Source organism: Plutella xylostella, chromosome 18 (assembly GCF_932276165.1).
Source record: "Plutella xylostella chromosome 18, ilPluXylo3.1, whole genome shotgun sequence".
Lineage (NCBI taxonomy): Eukaryota > Metazoa > Arthropoda > Insecta > Lepidoptera > Plutellidae > Plutella > Plutella xylostella.
Window position 1 is genome coordinate 5,638,228 of NC_063998.1, and position 18,873 is coordinate 5,657,100.

General features: G+C 36.3%; 4 protein-coding genes and 1 long non-coding RNA gene across 7 annotated transcripts; 3 read left to right on the forward strand and 2 right to left on the reverse strand.

The window, feature by feature from the left end:
* The first annotated feature begins 2,642 nt into the window (after positions 1 to 2,642).
* On the forward strand, positions 2,643 to 3,979 carry LOC105388246 (methylenetetrahydrofolate reductase). Its single transcript, XM_011559124.3, has 2 exons — positions 2,643 to 3,081; positions 3,439 to 3,979. Exons 1-2 carry the CDS (start codon positions 2,763 to 2,765, stop codon positions 3,933 to 3,935), a joined length of 816 nt encoding a protein of 271 aa, XP_011557426.3. The 5' UTR covers positions 2,643 to 2,762; the 3' UTR covers positions 3,936 to 3,979.
* A 1,190-nt stretch (positions 3,980 to 5,169) lies between these two features.
* Positions 5,170 to 11,986, forward strand: LOC105388245 (cytochrome c oxidase assembly factor 6 homolog). 3 transcript variants are annotated; one of them, XM_011559123.3, is made up of 7 exons: positions 5,170 to 5,349; positions 5,983 to 6,074; positions 6,194 to 8,344; positions 8,706 to 8,853; positions 9,257 to 9,447; positions 10,130 to 10,368; positions 10,466 to 11,986. In XM_011559123.3, the coding sequence occupies exons 2-7, from the start codon at positions 6,003 to 6,005 to the stop codon at positions 11,970 to 11,972; spliced, it is 4,308 nt and encodes a 1,435-aa protein (XP_011557425.3). In that variant the 5' UTR covers positions 5,170 to 5,349; positions 5,983 to 6,002; the 3' UTR covers positions 11,973 to 11,986. The 3 variants fall into 3 exon arrangements, with proteins under 3 accessions (XP_011557425.3, XP_048483267.1, XP_037970010.2); XM_038114082.2 differs by lacking the exon at positions 5,170 to 5,349 and adding an exon at positions 5,775 to 5,889; XM_048627310.1 differs by lacking the exons at positions 5,983 to 6,074; positions 6,194 to 8,344; positions 8,706 to 8,853; ... (1 more) ...; positions 10,130 to 10,368; positions 10,466 to 11,986 and adding an exon at positions 5,487 to 5,828 and having other exon boundaries at positions 5,189 to 5,349.
* LOC105388244 (N-alpha-acetyltransferase 38-B, NatC auxiliary subunit) lies at positions 11,965 to 12,985 on the reverse strand. The gene is made up of 3 exons (XM_011559122.3): positions 12,873 to 12,985; positions 12,537 to 12,669; positions 11,965 to 12,234 (listed from the first exon to the last, which is right to left on the reverse strand). The coding sequence occupies exons 1-3, from the start codon at positions 12,915 to 12,917 to the stop codon at positions 12,089 to 12,091; spliced, it is 324 nt and encodes a 107-aa protein (XP_011557424.1). The 5' UTR covers positions 12,918 to 12,985; the 3' UTR covers positions 11,965 to 12,088.
* A 2,259-nt stretch (positions 12,986 to 15,244) lies between these two features.
* LOC105388243 (nucleic acid dioxygenase ALKBH1) lies at positions 15,245 to 17,510 on the forward strand. Its single transcript, XM_011559120.3, has 4 exons — positions 15,245 to 15,478; positions 15,592 to 15,918; positions 16,144 to 16,337; positions 17,113 to 17,510. Exons 1-4 carry the CDS (start codon positions 15,344 to 15,346, stop codon positions 17,489 to 17,491), a joined length of 1,035 nt encoding a protein of 344 aa, XP_011557422.3. The 5' UTR covers positions 15,245 to 15,343; the 3' UTR covers positions 17,492 to 17,510.
* On the reverse strand, positions 17,389 to 18,431 carry LOC125489873. The gene is made up of 2 exons (XR_007267303.1): positions 17,970 to 18,431; positions 17,389 to 17,624 (listed from the first exon to the last, which is right to left on the reverse strand). It is a non-coding gene; the product is annotated as an uncharacterized LOC125489873 (long non-coding RNA).
* Positions 18,432 to 18,873: the final 442 nt, after the last annotated feature.

The following is an 18,873-nucleotide window of genomic DNA, read 5'->3' on the forward strand; positions in this document are numbered from 1 at the left end:
CGTTACAAATAGGTAGTTTGGTAGGTACGTTATTTATATCTAAGCATTCCAATATTTTAAAATTTAATCCCATTTCTTTTCTATATTTATTGTAAATTATTTAGTTAGAGAACAAGGGTCATGTTATGAAAGTCGATTTAGGAATTACATTTAAGTAGATATTTTGTAAGATTACATATAGAATTCAATTATGTGACAATATCAAAATTAGGGTAAAATTGTTACGAAGTATACTTATATCTAAGTACTTAGATACTTACAATATTTGAATTCGGATACTTTTGTACATAAATTACTTAGGTAGGTAGGTAGGTAGGTATAACATAACACACTTCGTTGTGTGTGTATAATTATATCTACCGACATAATATGTATATGAAACTGAAGTGTTTTTAACTATCATGTTGTATCACAAAGTCACAAACACGGAATCAATCACTATTGGTATTGGACTAACGCCACCACTGTTGATGATGTTAATATCCTGTGCCTAATTGCCTATACCTAGGAGGAGTGTGCAAGCACTCGAAGTCAGGATTTCATAATGTCTGTTACGGCTAATGTTAGGTGTGGAGATAAATTTAAGATTAGCTGATTAAATCTAACATTAACCATGAGGCTCGGTTAATGTTAGCCTGTTAGGTGTTCGATAGTATCTACTATTACCACCTAATAGATATTTTTTTTAAATTACTTTGGTAAGTATAAAGTTTATAAAATATGATATAACATCGGCCGCCCCTCCCGGACAATCTTAGGTTTATATTCACACACTTTTCACATGTACCTTTAGCCGTAGCCCGTAACATATTACATTAATGTACCCTAGGTACCTATATAACATATAATATACCTACCTGTACACCTACATAACTCATGGAAACCAAGTCCAAATGACAATATTGTTACTCTTTAATCTAGATAAGGACATCCCTTGTAAATAAACTACCTCTATGTTATCGTTGAAACAAGACTGAAATTCAGTGTCAATTCTGATTAAAAACCACCACACCCAGTTCAGTTTTTAAAACAATCTACTTACTAAAAGTTATCATCACATTATCAAAGCTTAGGTACATAATTAAAGTGTATGTTCGTATATTATACGTATTAGTTCACCAAAGACCTAACTTTAATAAAAATATGTAATAGGTAATTTCAATTTTCAGTAGGAACCTAGGAACCTAATTATTAAAATGTAGCTGAAAACTATGTAGAGATCCCGATTTTAATGATTGATAGACATATCAGAAACGTGTATATTACATTTAGGAGTTGTTACCTAATTTTGTCGTAAACATAAGGTATGTCTAGAAATACAGATTGATTCTCGTTTTATGAATTAGGTATAAATTAAGGCTTCTTCCCAACTCAGCACGCAAATAACGAGATGGGATATAGCCTATGATTTACTGTGTAGTAGTACTTATTATCCACCATGAAATTAATCGTATGATAAGATTGATAAGTTATTTATCAGATACAACATAATACAGATTACAGACTACAACCAACTTGCCATAAAGGAAATAATAGGTGTACCTATTACCTACGTTTGTAACCATTCACATTACTGAACAAAACAAATAGGTGCATCAAATTAATTTTATGGAAAGGTAATAATTTAGGTATTGTACCAACCTATTATAGTGTGTTATACTACATATATTTACTGAACATCACATGAAGGAAAAGTCTTTGTATGGTAGGCATAGTTAAGTGAATAAATTAAACGGTAAGTATTACCATGTATAACTTATGTAAGGACTTATGTCTATGAATTGCCTGAAATGTCGCCTACCTAAGTATGATTGTAAAATAACAGCACCAACCGAATTTTAAATAAAACATTTTAATGCTGCCGTATTTATGCTAAGTGTTAAGTAATAGCGAATTACAATAACGTTACCATAAATTATTGTTTATATTAATCTACTTATACTTATAAGTATACTTAGAAAAATATCAAGAGAATAGCATCGCTTGCTATGAACACTAAAGCTTTATCGAATGTAACAATAATATTAATTATATCTACATAATACGTAAGTAAAATGCATTTTTAAACAATATTATAGACTTCAAATAAACGTGCTAGTGAGTATTTATAACTACCTAGTCAGTCGTAGTTATAGGTGTTTCGATGCTTTTACACAATTAGGGTTACACCATTAATAGTCATTGTATGTAGATTCTGCCATTAGATCAATATAAATATTGTTAACCATCACTATTAAATCATTTTAAATAAGTAGTCAATTTTATCATTACTTACCAAATAAAAATGTTGGAAGGTAGCACATAGGTATAGGATCGTAATGGAGTGTACCTTAATCAATGAAACGCTACATTAAAATTGCTTGAAGACCGCTTTAGGGTAGTATGTATCAGCAAATGTAGGGTAACTTGTTACGCTACGTACCTACCTACTTACATAAGATTTTTACGTTGTTTGTACTTAATTTTGGTTGTGATATGTATATGGCTGATTGTTATTGAATGTACTGGAAAGGTCATAATACATATTAATGGATGATTTATTTTCTTTTATTCTACCCCACCTACAAAACAACCAATAAAGGCCAAAGTCATAATATCTCGCATAGTGTTATCTTCATGAGGTCGATAACGTTCCGAGTTCCGACACTCGACAAGTGTCTGAGAAACGCTTGGTATCGATCCACCGAGTATAGACAGTCACGTGCGTTCGTAGGTATATTATTTAACAAAGCGTACGTTTAAAAAAAATAGTTTCAATTACAATGACTTCAAACAAAATCACAGATTTACTGAAACAGGATAGTGAAACCATTTCACTAGAAGTGACCCCGGATTTAGATGTAAAAGAGTTGTTGAAGCTGAATTTTAAACCGTTGTTTGTGTCCATAACTTGGCATGCGCGGATGCATCATTGTGAAGACTTGGATATAGCTCCTTTACGTCTAGCTAGCCGGTTGAAAAGCGAAGGATACGATGTTCTCCTACACATCTCCTGTGACCAGTTGAAGCGAACCTACTTGGACCAAGTTTTGAATTATCTTAAAGAAAGAGGCATCTGCAATTTGTTTGTTGTACAGGGAGGTGAGTTAACGAATATTAACAATGCTTAGGTACCTAGGCATTTCTTTTATTTGTTTATTAACCAACATATCGATAGGATCAAACTTATTTTACTACATTTATTAAGTTGGTATCTAGGTAAGTATAGGTATTTATTATTATTAAGTATTTATTTTAATGGGGAGAAATGCAACCCCATTGTAACTTCATAAAAATATGAAATGGTGAGCCTTAGGTAAATACAAGTATAGTATAAGGCAGAGAAATCTGATCCCTCTCAGAAGCATTGTTAGTATGACAGGGGAGTCAGGTTTCTCTGCACATGACCGTACTAACCTATGTAGTTTTTTATTGAAGGCCCATTGTAAATTGTTACAGAAAGATACAATCCAATTGGTTCAGAATTCGCAAGTAGCAAGGAGCTAATTGCGTACATTAGGAAGGAGACAGCCGGTTACTTCTGCATAGGAGTCGCCGGATATCCGGGCGACGAGTCCAGGCTACCTAGTCTCAAAGACAAAGTAGAAAGCGGTGCGGACTTCGTTATTACTCAAGCCTTCTTTGAGTATCCAGTTTATTCAACATTTCTGGACAAGTGCAAAGAAATAGGCACACAAGTGCCTATCATACCCGGCATATTCCTCTTCGACTCTCCGCAACAGCTCTTGGGTTTTGCTAATTTGTGTAAAGTGAATGTACCGCAGTCATTGATGCAATATGCCGAGAGTGGCGGCACAACTGTGACTGGACACGCATTGGTCAGTAACATGATTGAAGAAATTACGAGTGCTACAAAGAGTAAATTTCATTTTTTTACGTTGAATCGACTGCAAAATGTATGTGATTTTCTGGAAGCAAGTGCTTTACTAGTGTGACTAAAACGTACCTATTACTTAAATAAAAATGAGTTTATTTTAAATATAACTAATTTTTATTTAACTAAGTGCCTATCATAAATTATTTATTTATTGAACTCTTTATTGTACAAATATTACAAATAAAAGTACAAAGGGTGGACTGAATTGGACCTAATTATATAACTATGTAGTTAACCAGTTAATTATTATTTAATCAAAACTGAGCAGACCTCGCTAATACCACCGCAACACTCGACCTCACACGCCTCGATTTTTGAATACTTAGTGGGAAATTGATATTCTGCACCCGCCATTAAACCTAGGCAAGGTAAATAACTACAAAGGGAGCTGCCGATTTCAAATCTGCAAGCTGAAGTGGGCCGGCCATATCTGTAACTGCTGGCTGACGTGATGACCGTTGAGATAAAGTTGAGAGGAGACGACGAACAGTCAAGCATAGCGTGGATACCCTCGGGAACCGACGACTATAGCACCAGACAAAAGAGATAGGCAGCGTTCCCACTACGCCGGACCGGCAGATCTGCCGCGCCGGTAAATCTGCCGGAAGAGCTAGTGGCTGTACAATTTATATGAAGCTATTCACATTATCCCGGGTCCGGCATTTTTGCCGAGCCCGGCATTTCTACCGAACGTTTTGTCACTACGAATTGCCGGTAGAACGACCGGGCCCGGAGTAATGTGAACGAGTTTGTGCCGGTATCTGTCCCCCGCTCGCCCCGCTCGTGCTCCCCTCGCCCCTGGATGTAAAATGAAAAGAATGGAAAATCTTTCCCGTAAAATAGGGTGTACCCAATGTTTTCCTTTATTTTGCCTTCTATTAAGATACCACCACAACACAACAATTTCGTCGTCCATTGTGCGCGCAGGTCCAAATTCAACTGAGGACTGTCTGAATTTCTTCCGGGATCCGATGTAATGTGAACACTCTGTCCGGTGTCCGGTTTTCGGCAGATCTGCCGGTCCGGCGTAGTGGGAACGCTGCCATAGTGTTGTGGAGCTCCATGGAGCTCCTTTGTAGGCTCTGGCTCTGCCTAGCTTGGGGTCAGTAGTCAAGTGGACGCTTACGAGCTGATGATGATGAATACCTAAAATAGATTGAAGTTACTATTCATTTGTCCAACAAAGAAAAAATAGCGTTATGGGGCTTGCTTTATACTTCGTACGCGTGTAGACAAGGCATAAAAAAATTACTGAGCATGGCAACACCAGCACAAAGCCACAGATTATTTCGGCGAAGCCGTCTGTCAACGTGACACTTGACTGACAGTGATTGCATTGATTTTTCGTGGACTTTTGAGGTTAGACTGTGTTGGTTCTAAAGTAAAGTAATAATTAAGATAAGTGTATTATTGTAAGCAGGAGAATTAAGTGAGCATCGCCAGGAGTTTCGGAATAACTGGTTCTTATTTAAGTAAGTATGAGGATGTTTCTATTAAGAAAATATTTAGTGGGACCTACAGTCATAGTCATTGTGAATTCGTAAGAGTACGATCTCCGATCAGAATTCAGTCAGCCTATTCAATTGGTAAATATTTATTATCGTTTTAGGTGTAACTTACAATAAGCTAAGACTATGTCTTTCCCGGATAGAGAGCAAAGAAAACAATGTTGGGATTCCAGAGACAAATACTGGGAGTGTCTCGATAAACAGAGTGTCAAAGACAGTAGAGAGAAACCCAAGCAGTGTCTAGAATTTAGAAAATTATTTGAGAAGTCATGCCCTGCACAGTGGGTCACACACTTTGATAGGAAACGGGACTTTAATGTATTCAAGGAGAAAATGCAGAAAGAGGGATTTGATCCTGTTAAACAATAGTTTAGCTTAAATGACATTTCCTGTACATAATTGTAGATGTTATTTAGTTGAGTAAATTATTTTTTTTGTTGAAAGTTTGTTTTTTATTTCTAACAATCCCATAAATTTTATGATAATGTAAAATTAATGAAAATGGTAAATATATTTTAATACTTCTGTTAAATTTACATAATTTTAAGATTTTGTTACTGTTGATAGTTCATTTAGATTATTTCTTTTTCTTTTCAGGACCCCAAATAAATAATATTATGGATGAAATGGACGAAATTGTTGCTAAACTTAATATTCCAACATACAATCTGAAAAGTGATAAACTACAGGTAATAATTATCTTTACAATATTATTATGCATATATTTAATTTACTCAGATACACCTAGTGTAGTTTTAATTTAATTAAGTACTTAATATAATTTACAATATGTTTTTAAAATTTTCAGTCTGTGATGTTAAGAATACAACAGATTCGTGTGAAGCAGATCACTCAACACAACTGGAAGCCAGTTCTGGATTTGCTATGGCAACATTTAATAAATGGCCTGGAAAATTATGATGATCAATTACTATGTGCTACAAGTTTCTTTACAGTTTTGTCTGTAACTGAAAAGCAGGAAATATACTTAAATAAAGTCTTAGTATATTTTGAAGAGAAATGGGACAGTAGTAATTATGTGAAAACTTCATTCCTCATATCACTTATGTATGGAATGTATCAGTCAGCATTTCTACAAAAAACACCTGAGACTGGTGTTATAGTATCAGTGACAGTGACAACATTCAATATCCTGACTAAACTGGCTTACGACTATGCATGGTACACTTTTCTGGTCTTTAAAACAATTAATTCATTCAAGAAAGTACATGGTACACATATGCAGGAACATATATTTAATACTGAAAACCAGATAAAACTGCTAAATTTGGTGAATCATAACTGGGAGAATCCAATCACAGGAGTGAGGGATCTAAACAAAACAATATTTCAGACATTAATATCTGTTATGGAACCTGAAGTTTATGAACTTGTAATTGTAGAAATAAATGGCTTTTATTGGAATAAAGCAAAATACTTGATGTTATCAGAGACAATAGAAGTGAAAGGCATGACTACACACAATAAAATGGACTGGGTTCATGGCCTAGTGAACAGTCTTTATAAACCAGGTTTAGTGTCTGCTGGTGCTGACATGTATTTTGCTATACTGAAGAATTTGAGATCAGACCAAGATTGGTGCGATTTATTTTTGGGAAAAATAATTGGCATTTTTACTGGCAGAACAGAAAAAGCTATTGAAAATTTTACTAACTACTGGGGTTTGACTACTTTCAAAAAATTCCCTCTGTTGGTAGACATTCTGCTGAAAGAGTTAAACATTACTGATGGAGATTCAAGCAATAAACTTTATAGCTTCCTTTCTATCACAAAACAAGCTAACAAACTTGGCTTGTGGAAAAGGAATATGATAAATGAAAAAGAAATACCAGAAATTATGGAAGGATTGCAACATCATAGAGTGAATATCAGAATGTCAGCATTTGAGATTATCTGTGTATCTCAAGGGAAGGCAGTGCCCAGTGACACAGAATTTAATTCAGTCTATGAATATCTGCAATATAACATCAATTCAGACTCGACTGTATTAAGGCTGAACATGCTGAGCAATTTTAAATTATTCTTGACAAGAATACACACCAGCCTGCATGATTTTTACTCTCCAAAAGATTCATTTAATGAAACATGTCTAGCCCAATTTTGTGAAGATATTCAACAGTTAGTCATATATTCTTTGAACTTGAAGGGAAACTATCAAAGGAAGATATCATCACTCAAAATGTACGATTGCATTCTGTCAAACTTTACCGAAATACCTAAAAGGAAGCAGAAAATAAAGTCGACTAACCAGTTTACTACAGCTAAAGTATTGAAACAGGAAGGACGGTGGAAATTATCAAATGAAGCTCATGTTTTAAAACTAATAAGTATGCTTCAAGACCCCGCTGATGATGTTAGAGAAAGTGTAATAAATATATTATACAAACATTATTTTTACGAGATAAAAACACATTTGAGTGAAATAATAAATTCCGCACTCTTGAGCTTGAAGAGCAAATTCTTCTATGAAATAAGCTGTGGTCAGAGCATGATCAAGTTAGTAGTAAATGTTTTGTTAAAAGAAAAGCAACTGGAGGGCACTTTTCAAAGTGTTGAAGGCGTATTTCTGTATGGCTGTGAAGAGTTAAATTCAGAATATAAATTGAAAACAAATATCATGGAGTCGATAGAAAAAGGAAGGCAACTTCACTCTTTCATAAGCATTATTATCACGGTCTTGGAAGTTTGTCTTGAAAAGACGTACCAACTTCAGGTCAATGAAACTGTTATTTTAGAACTGTTAAAAACTTTGGATGGAATCTCTAACCAGTTCGCTTGGGACGGAGAAGGGTCAATAAGCGCAGATTTCTCTAAAATGAGCAGCGTCGTTGATGACTTGATCCAGCAGTCAGGGTACAATCCGCAAGATGAGATTGATAAAAGCAAAATATCTGGTTTGCATCAGATTGTACTCAATTCTATGTGGCTAAATGTGAAGGTAAATAATTATTGATATTTTTTACCGGCATTACATAAACCTAATCTCTAAATACCTACCTAATAAAAACTCTCTACAAACGATATTGTTGGTGCGCCGAGGATTCGTTTCTCTGACGGGGCTTTGGTTCTTAGATTATGGCTGGCCGAATGATGGCTATTAACTATGTACCGGGTCTCCTATTAACGTTATGACTATTAAAACTGACATACTTATAACATAATCATCAAGTAGATGCAGCAATGCATCTTCTGCGTAACAGAAAAAGAAAGAAAATTTTAGGAAATTTTCTTTATGGACCGAAAGTACGTATTAAGTTTCTAATGCTTGTATGATAATGTTTATTGATTGTGTTTTAAAGGCATGCTGTGAACTGTCCTCACTCATCATCCGATACCATCACGAGGATTCTCACGCCGATATTTGCGGGAAGTCTTTGAGTATCATCACGCACGTCCTAGAAACATCGAGACACAAAGGAGCTATAGAAGCTGCGGGTGCTGCTTTAGGTAATACCAATAAATTATATAAATAATTCATGTTGCTGTGCTATTGGTACTTACCCCGGTGGTACAAAGGGCCTTCACAAGAGTGCGCCACGCTGTCCAGTCCTCAGCAACTGCTCTAGCTTCTGTCCAACTCGGCGCTTGTGTTCGTAGTTCGCCCTCAACTGTACGCCGTCATGTTTGCACGGAACAATTAAATTAATATCCTTCTATGGATGTTTGATATAGGTACTTACTCTGTCACGTAAAAAATACAAAAAGGAATAGTAATGTGGTATGGAACAACGGTTCCATACCACATTACTATGTGGTTTTCCCTACGGGAAAACTTTTTAAGGCGAATCGTAGCTTACTAGGGATAGTTTAAGTAAAAGAGAAATATTAAATCCTTAAATTACTGTTACAGGACTAAGCATTCGGCATTTGACGAGCCTGCCGAAAGAGTCAGTGCTATCGCAGTTGCCGTACAGCCTACTGAAACGCAAGCTAAATGAGCTGATATCTGAGGCCGGCAAGATGGCGTCCATCACCAGGAGAGGGGCTGGTCTCTCCATCATGGTGCATCGCATTGTCGCCAGCGATATGAAGAAAGGAAAGGTGGGTGCTTATGAGAATGTTATACGTACAAATCATGGTTAATTATGGAACGTGTACATACGACTTATAGTATATTTACGACATACCAGCGGCCGCTACACGGTTTCGTTATAGACGCCGATGAACTCGTTTAAAGCGCGTTCCACCAATCACAGCGCCCGCCGTATTATTATTATTTAATCCTTTATTGCACAAATATATAAATAAGTGTACAAAGGGTGGACTTAATGCTAAAAGCATTTTCTACCAGTCAACCCACTTGAAGTACAGGAGAAACTATGTTAAAGGTATTTATGGCGAATCGAGATATAGTGATTTTTATTTACGTCGATAACGAACTCGTGTAGCGGCAGCAGCATGCGTAGAGAGTTTACATTACACCGATGAACCGCTAGATGGACTCTCCTACGCTATACTTACTATACCTATACGTGCTCGAATGGTGAAAATGCGAAACATATTGCCTGCCTGTATTGAATTTACCTACCTACTAATACGCACGTTTAGATTGATGTGAAGATATCCTCCTGTTTTGTTTCTTGGTCAATTTAGTATTACTATCACTAATCCATGTTTGTTGGTCTTCCTCGAATTATAGCTACTATTACCTACCTACCTACTTATATTATACGAGAAAATATTCCCTTATAGTACCTACTTTAAACTTGTATATTATTTTCAGCCCCTATTCCACCATTTCATGAGGACATTGCTCGCGACTTGCAACCGAACAGAAGATATGCCAGCCACTCTCACCAATACGGACATTGACAACGAGAAAGACTTGCCAAAAGCTATTTACATACATTTCCTTACAAGGATCGTAACAGACAGCAGTTTGGCCTCCGACATGATGCATTATACCGCTAGTTTAGGCGAACTGGCGTTCAGTAACCTCACTAGCAACTGCTGGCAAATAAGGTAGGTTGTTTGACACACACGCGAAGACAAAATATTATAAAACGTATAAGTGCAATGTTTGTGAAATAAAGATTCTAAACGAAAAATTAATTTACAGAAACGCTGCTCTCCAACTATATGGTGCCCTGGTACCTAAGCTGATTGGGCAGAGAAAATCGTCGGGTCAGGATGAAGAGACCATCGCGACTGTGGCCTCCGATGAAGTCAGAACACATTTGCCTGAGTTGTGGCAATACATGTGCTCTCAGTTGAAAAGTAAAGACCGCACTGACAATGTGCTAACTCACTCGGACTTAGTGCCTATATTGAATATGCTTGCTAACACAGCAGTAAGGTACAATTTCGCACATGATAAGAAGATATCTGAGGAATCCTATGCAGAAATGTTCAGAAATCTTATGTGCCTATTGGGAAGCCCAATCTACACTGTTCGAAGACTCACTGCCAGGTGCATTTATAATAACTTTGCTTTTGAAGTTGTGCACACTGCCTTACAGGAACACAAATATATGACTGAGAATTACTTGCATGGATGCCTTATATTGACATCTATTTATCGCAAACAATTTGCATCAACTAGTTTGTATGAAACACAATTTGGCGAATTGGAAGAGTTATTTACAAAAGCAATGGAGGGCAAAAATACTTCGTTTATAAATAAAGCAATCTTTGATGAGACTTTCTGTAAGGAAACAAATATAGTAGAAGTTTTTGACGAACTTGGAAAGAACAAGCATGCACCTGGGATTCACTTGTGGGTAAATATGCATGTGAAGAGGCTTATAAATGAGTCTAAATGGGAAGATATTCCTGCCATTTTACAAATGTTACTGAAACAGACTGATATGGAAGATTATTGTGAATATTTGTATCTGAGGATTACAAGGGAGATGGATGAATCTAGGAATGTTGTGCAGGAAATAAGTGAACATCTTCTCAAGTTTGAAAATGCCTATAATAGTTGTGTGGTATGGAAAATCCTTCATAAGATATCATCAAAGATCACTGTTGATAAAGAAGATGCAGCCAAACTGGTGCAACATCTCAGTAACAACCCTGTTCCTTATAGAATAAGGTTTATAATTCCATTTATGGCTTCAGTTATTCAATCAGTTGAAGATAAAGTTTATGTGAAATTGTTGGCTGAACATATTTTTGCACTTACTGAGCAAGATTGCGAAATGAGATACATAGCAGCTTTAGCCACCAATGAATTGGGCAAAAACATCAGCTGTTTGTCAGATGAAGTCAAAATAGTAGCCATAAAAACTGCAGTTATTCTTCTACAAGATGAAGATGAAGATATAAGAAATTTAAGTATTAATTTCTTTGGCCATGTCGGGCAAATCAAGGCAGCACCACACCCTGCAATTACCATTAAAAGGGTAATGTCTGAAGAGTTCTTATCAAATGTACTAAAGGAACCAAAGAGATATATTCCGATTTTGCACCATGACATTAATCTTGCCCTGTGTAGCTATTCAAAAACTGGCCAAGAGATTGACGAGTACAACCCTTTTGCACATGATTCCAAAAACATTTACATTGAAGTAGATGTGATCCAACATTTCTTGGACAATTTAAAACACATTGATGTTGATTAAATTTTTAAGCTGTATTTGAGTTTCTATCTTTATATATTATTTATAAATCAATCTTAAATTTAAATTGTAAGAATAATGTACAAGATAATGATACTAACAATGAAGAGCATGAAGAGTCACTCATCATAGAAGTACTTCTGCGGAGGGGTGGTGTCGTCGATCTGGATGGAGACAATGTGGCGACCCGGCACCATCACCAGCCCCAGCACTCGGGGCTCCTCCGTCTCACCATCACTGTTCTTTAGGTATTCCGAACAGGCACCTGTAAACATAAAATCAATGAAAGGTAAGTTGCTATGCCACAGGAACGTTTTCATTCTGTGTGTGTATTACAAAGGTGAAAGTTTGTGGGTATGTTGAATGTTACTATTGTTTGCAAAAAGTACTGAATGGATTCAGATGTATCTTTACAGTAGGTATTATTATAACAAAGCGGAATCAAATGTAGGCTACTTTTTGACTTGGAATTCCAACTAGTAAAATTATAACAAAACTTGAGGGAAAAGCTAGAAATAGGTATAATCAGTCTTCAAGTTCCATTAATTGGAATTGTTAAATTTTTACCCAGAATGACATTAGCATCTCGGTCAGTACAAAGGAATACTCCAATTAAGACTCTGCCGTCAGTAATTTCAACCCGGAAATTCATGTTCAGCCATTTCATTAGCTTCGCCTTCCCATCAGTTACATCAATATCCTGAAAAATCAAATGGTCTAATAAAGATATAGCTGCACTAAGGGTATAACTACACTTCTTACAATGTTTGTGGTATCTAAGTACCTTGGATATAAGCAAGTTTCAATAAAGTACAAAATCGTTTCGATAAAGTACAAAGTGTGCAGGAAAAATGAAGTGAAATGAAATATACAATGAAAATATTATTTAATATACTAAGTTACCTTAGTAGAATCAGAAGTGGTGTCTAGGACAGCGGTATTACTCATTATTACAGTTTAATGTTATTGTTTTAGGAGACAGAAATATTGTACAATTTATTACAGTACCTATTGAATTTCTGAAAAATGAAAATAGTCAACTGTCAAAACAAACTATCACAGACAAAGACACAGAGCAAGAAAAATAAAAATATTAAAGGCGCGTCGGCGCCTTTAATATTTTTGTGTCGACACCATCGGACACGGCTTACGGACGCGGCTGTCAGCCGCGACTGATAAGTGTGCACGGTCGGTTCTACCTTTTTTGGTCTAAGATTTATTTGCCGAATCTCACATTGCATAGTAACATTTGGTCAAAGTCTCGTTTCGCCGAAAATCGTATGGCATAAATCTCTTTTAGTAAAAAGTTATTTAGCATAATCTTGTTTAGCCTAATAATGGTAATGGCCAAATCTTGAATAGCCTAATAATGCTATGGCATAGGTTATACAAAGTAATAATATTCGTTTGGCTTTAACTTTGATGGAGCGTCTCCCTACATAGCGCAAACTGGTGCCTTGTATTGTGACCGCTATGTGGGAAACACTCCGCTCCGCTTCGCTGCGCTCCGCTTTGCTTTTGACGAACATGTGCACCTAACACGCTCCTCCTCGCTTTGCTCGTCGTCGCACCAATCATTAGGTTTCGATCCCATGGGGTTTAATGGCGTTTGTAATAATTATAATGGTCATTCACTTTCGACATTTTTATCATTCAATATCGTGATTTTCGAGATGTGGGAGAAAAATACCAGAATTTGTACATAAATTTACAAATATACCTAATCTTAATAAATACTATATTAAGTATTTATTAAGATTATATTAGGGAAAACAAGATTATACCAATACGAACAATTTGAGCAAACGAGGCTTAGGTGTTTCAAGTTTGTGCCAAAAGAGTTTTAGACGAAACGAGCCTTATAATAATAATAATAATAATAATAATAATAATATAATAATAATAAAAATCTTTATTGCGCAAAAGAAATGTTACATATTTACTATATACTAAACAAGGTATTATACTTAAACTATATCTATGCACACGTCTGAATTGGACATTAATCACAAGGAGCAGGGGTCCCCAAACTAGGCTCAGCCCGTATCTTGGGGTACCAAAAATGACTTGACTAAAGTGAATTTATATTAATTAGTAAAACATAAACAGTGTAACTATGTCACACAAGAGTGAAATAAAATTTCAAAAACAAAACAAAACATAAAATTATCTTAAACAGTCTTCTTGTTATGGTAACTAATTATAGAAATAAAATCTTAAATAAAATCTTTAAATCAATCAATAGATAATGCTGGTAATAATTCTACGAGTACCTATTATAGGATATCCTCAGTACAATAATAATCTAGTTTGAGTAAGCATTCCTTCAACTTAATTTTAGCCTCAGGGACAGAATAGTTCTTAAGATTACAGTATTGTAGCATATTGTTATATACATGAGCTCTGATATATGAGCCAAACCTTTGACCAAAAGCTGTATTCAAAAAAGTTACAGGCATTTTAAAAACGCGTTGTTTGACGAGCTTTTCGTATAGATCGGATGATAATATATTTTTATGGGTGGAAAGACAAATCCTAAGAATAAAAAGTTGGCGTATAGTAAGAACTTTAGCTTCACTGTAGAGTGTCTGAGTTGGGTATCGATACGGTTTTTTTAACATAGTTTTAAGTACAGATCGTTGTGCCCTTTCTGTGGATATAATTACGGTTTTTGCTGCGCTGCCCCATACTGGGATGCAGTAGGAAGCGATAGATTGACAGATAGCAAAGTAAATTCTTGTAAGAAGTTTGGGTTCAGCTGAATTCCTTAGTTTCTTTAAAATACCTGCGGTTTTTCTTAAACGTTTACATAGGCAGTAAATGTGTTCTTTAAAGTTGAGATTTTGATCTATGATGTATGATATTATGCCACATAAGTCTTGGCGAAGTGATGATTCTACCAAAAAAGATTAGACCTTACGTGTTATGCCAAACGAGTTTAGGGCAATAAAGATTAGGCGAGATGAGGGGAACCCGTGCACGGTCTTTTGCGACAGTTCGTTACACATCGTTCTCGGACGTCTGAAAGCTGAAGGTCAGTCCAAGGTTACGTCCTCGACTTACATCCGAGAGCGATCTGGCACGAACTGTCCCAAAAGACCGTGCACATTATCAGTCGCGGCTGACAACCGCGTCCGTAAGCCACGTCCGCTAGTGTGACGGCGTCCTGAGCCGATGGATTTTATTCTGAGGTATGTATGTCACAGACTAAATAGAGGTATGAGGTACTCTATGCGACGTATGTCAATGTCAAAATCAGCTGTTGATTGTTGTGAAAATTTCAGAAAATTTTCAATTTTGTGGGAATTTTGTTTTGTCTTGGCTTGGTCCAATGCCTGAAAAATACAATAAATAACCTTTAAACTGTATATGAAATGATGGAAATGCCATTAGAAAACAACAACAATGATGCTTTTAGGAGCAAGTTTAAATATTATAAATCGAAGAAACCGAAACCCTCACTCAGCGAAGTACTAATACTAAACGACGATGGGAATAACGTTGACACGGTAAGATTTAATAATAATACCTTATTATGCTTATACCGTAACGAGTACTTATTATTATAATTGCCTATTTCCTTCATTAAAACCATGCTATCATAACAAAGTTTTTTTTATAGGTTAGCTTTATCCCTAAAGAGGTCGCAGAAGATAAAAGGGCAGCCGCACTGGGCCTCTCATCCACACTCACGTGGAAAGTGTATTCTTTTAAACAACACCCGGGCCTCCTGATGATAAGGAACCCCTTCACCCCACTAGGCCAAAGATACTGGTCCAGAAGATGCTTAGAAGAATACCCTAAGAAACCAAACAAAAGAAATATAGATATTGAAGTGGATGTGCAAGACTGGTGGTCAGAGTGCTTCAAGCTACAAGAGTGTGATAAAATACTGCAAAAGAAATTAAGATGGACAACCCTGGGTTACCACCACAACTGGGACACAAAAGTAGGTAAATATAATTATTAATTTCATAGTTTTTTTTATAAATAAATAAATAAGTAATAAATATATATCGAAATACTAATAGTATAGTGAGAGAGCAAAAATTATCAGCTTAATTTTTCTTTGGATGTTAGGTGGCAAATGAAAACGATTTTCTCTTTTTTAATTTCATAGTATATCCTATGATTAGATTCCTAACTAATAATAAATACTATGCAAAATTTCCAGGTATACACAGATGAGAACAGATCACCGTTTCCTGAAGACTTGTCGGAGCTGAGCGACGTTGTGGCTGGCTACCTCGGCTTCAGTGGCTACCAGGCGCAGGCTGCCATTGTCAACTACTACCACATGGACTCCACTCTGTCTCCACACACGGACCACTCTGAAGTCAACTTACAAGCCCCCCTGCTGTCCTTTAGGTATTTTAAAATTAATATTTAATCCAGTCATTTATGAAAGTTGAAAAATGTATCTCTCAGAGATGACCCTCCACTAGGGATGGGCAAATGGGGAAAAAATATCGATATATATCGTATCGATATTTTTAAAATATATCGATAATAATTGACTAAAAAATATCGATATGTTGATATATCGATATTTTCTGCGCAATAAGCAATTATCTATAAAAATTGTCAAAATATTCGAAATTTTAAAGCAAATACACATCTGGCTGTTTTGACATCAGTTTTATTATTAAAAAATAAGTACATAAAGCCAAGAAAAAAACAACATCATCAACACAACAAAAATTACATTATTCTAACCAGTATTTGTCTGATATTGACATCAAGAGCACTATAGACAAGCAGGTCATAGACTATAAAGTGTAATTTTTGTTTGCGTTTGAATTAAATTTAAGAAATCAGATTGGTCAAAGACATGATGTGACGCAGGAGCAGACAGCAGAGCTTTAAAAAATATATCGATTTTGATACCTAAAAATAAATATCGAAAGTTGATATATCGCGGGAAAAAATATCGCTGATTTATATCGATATTTTTCTGAAAAAATATCGATATTTTGATATATCGATATTTTTTTGCCCAAGCCTACCCTCCACAACGCTACAAACTTTAACTACCTATTTTTTTTATAAAAAATATATGAGTACTCTGTCCCATAATCTTAAATGTGCCACCAATCAACTGAGTAGCTGCAATTACTAATAAATTGTTGTTTGCTCTTTCCAGTTTTGGCCAGTCTGCAATATTTTTAATCGGTGGGACGGACAAATCTGTTGATCCAACTGCCATCCTGCTCAACAGTGGGGATATCCTAGTGATGTCAGAGCAAGCCAGGCTGTGCTACCATGCAGTACCCAAGATATTACCAGCCTCAAATATACCTTGGAACCATACTGAGGAAGTAAATCTAAAACACAGTTTGGATGCAAAATTCAAGTATATTACCAATGTTAATCAAATTGTTACAGAAATGAATAGAAATTTAGATTCAACCCAATGGAATAGATTTAATAATTATATTTCCGAATCAAGAATAAATATGAATGTAAGACAAGTCTTAAAAGGCAGACAAAATACATTAAAAGATTTGGTTGATGATACCTGAAATAAATTGTTACTAAACACTTGGCTTTTTGTAGTTGGTTAACTTTATAAGGTAGGTAATAATTTAATTCTTGTTTATTTTGAATGCGGCAAATCAGAGTATAGCCTCTGTTTTCGGGGTTGCATTGTAATGACTGAAACAAAGGGTGAGAAACATATATTAAGTTACGGCATTACTATAAATTGTGTCAAGTTCTCTCTTAACTGTGATGTCTATGGCAGGGTGCCATTGAGTTACTTAGCGCCCACCCTTCTATGTAGGTCATAGTACCTACCTACTGCATTTTTCCAGTCACTTTCGGAGTCACCCTCTAAATTGACCAAATCGGCACGCTTAATACAACGAGAGTCGTGGTTAGCGCTGCAGTTTTGTTTTTATTAAGTTTAAGGAGCTCTGCGCTAAGCACGACTCTATCTCGTTAGCGTGACGATTCTCGTTAGTTCCTTCGTCAATTTAGAGAGTGACCCTGCATACTTACTTCTCTTATCATTCTCCAGAGTGAATGCTTCAACGCTCTTGTGCTGGTGGCACATTCCCCAGAAGCATTTCACATAGCTCTCGGCGTAACATTCATAGTCGTCTGTAGTCTGCAACAGAGCTAGACGTCGCACGGGCGGCTTGAAACAGTGCCGGCAATTGTAGGCCTTGTCTTTACGTAAATACATTGCGAATTTTGATAATTTACTTTAAATTTAAGAAGCAGAGAAAACACGAAAGATTTTTATAACATTTCAGTTTAGGTTTGTCAGTTTTGACATGTTGGTAGGCACTTTTTCTTTCGTCATTGGTATGGACTCAGCCTCAGACCAACTAGGGACGGAGTTTTAAATCCTCTTTGCATGACAAATGTACCGTCATACAAATACAATAAGGGTCAATTCAGACGTAGGTACCACAACCACACCACAGCCACAACCACCCCACAACGATGCCGTGTGGTCGGGCGTATATTTTGTATTGAAAATGAATAATCCAATTCACACGTGCCACATTTTGCCGTTGTTATCGACCACCTGTGTGGTCGTGTTGACCACATCGCAACCACATCGCGCCGGCAACGCCGCCACGCGGCGGCGGCACCGCGGCCACCTGCTCTCCCTATTAACTGCATTCGACCACGTGGTTACCACATCGCAACTACAGCGACAACGCAACCACATCGAAGTTTTGTCGCTACCACAACGCAACTGCAAAAAGCCGCTGCGACACTATTCACACGTAACCACAGCTTGACCACATTATGTCGCTGCGACGTGGTGTGGTTGTGGTACGTGTGAATTGACACTAAGGTGTTTTCCCCCGTAGTAAAGTCTTCCCAGGTATCTTTATAAAAAAAAAAAACACGCACTCACGCCTTGTACTAATGTACTCCCTTGCGGGGT

What these genes read in the sequence shown, in the direction of transcription:
- LOC105388246 (XM_011559124.3), top strand. Translation starts at nt 2,763, where the DNA reads ATGACTTCAAACAAAATCACAGATTTACTGAAACAGGATAGTGAAACC. An exon ending in TTTGTTTGTTGTACAGGGAG is followed by an intron (nt 3,082 to 3,438) that starts GTGAGTTAACGA and finishes AAATTGTTACAG; the next exon opens with AAAGATACAATCCAATTGGT.
- LOC105388245 (XM_011559123.3), top strand. Translation starts at nt 6,003, where the DNA reads ATGGATGAAATGGACGAAATTGTTGCTAAACTTAATATTCCAACATAC. An exon ending in AGCTGCGGGTGCTGCTTTAG is followed by an intron (nt 8,854 to 9,256) that starts GTAATACCAATA and finishes TTACTGTTACAG; the next exon opens with GACTAAGCATTCGGCATTTG. An exon ending in AGCAACTGCTGGCAAATAAG is followed by an intron (nt 10,369 to 10,465) that starts GTAGGTTGTTTG and finishes ATTAATTTACAG; the next exon opens with AAACGCTGCTCTCCAACTAT.
- LOC105388244 (XM_011559122.3), bottom strand. Translation starts at nt 12,917, where the DNA reads ATGAGTAATACCGCTGTCCTAGACACCACTTCTGATTCTACTAAG. An exon ending in CCACTTCTGATTCTACTAAG is followed by an intron (nt 12,670 to 12,872) that starts GTAACTTAGTAT and finishes TTGATTTTTCAG; the next exon opens with GATATTGATGTAACTGATGG. An exon ending in AGATGCTAATGTCATTCTGG is followed by an intron (nt 12,235 to 12,536) that starts GTAAAAATTTAA and finishes TTATGTTTACAG; the next exon opens with GTGCCTGTTCGGAATACCTA.
- LOC105388243 (XM_011559120.3), top strand. Translation starts at nt 15,344, where the DNA reads ATGATGGAAATGCCATTAGAAAACAACAACAATGATGCTTTTAGGAGC. An exon ending in ATGGGAATAACGTTGACACG is followed by an intron (nt 15,479 to 15,591) that starts GTAAGATTTAAT and finishes TTTTTTTTATAG; the next exon opens with GTTAGCTTTATCCCTAAAGA. An exon ending in ACCACAACTGGGACACAAAA is followed by an intron (nt 15,919 to 16,143) that starts GTAGGTAAATAT and finishes CAAAATTTCCAG; the next exon opens with GTATACACAGATGAGAACAG.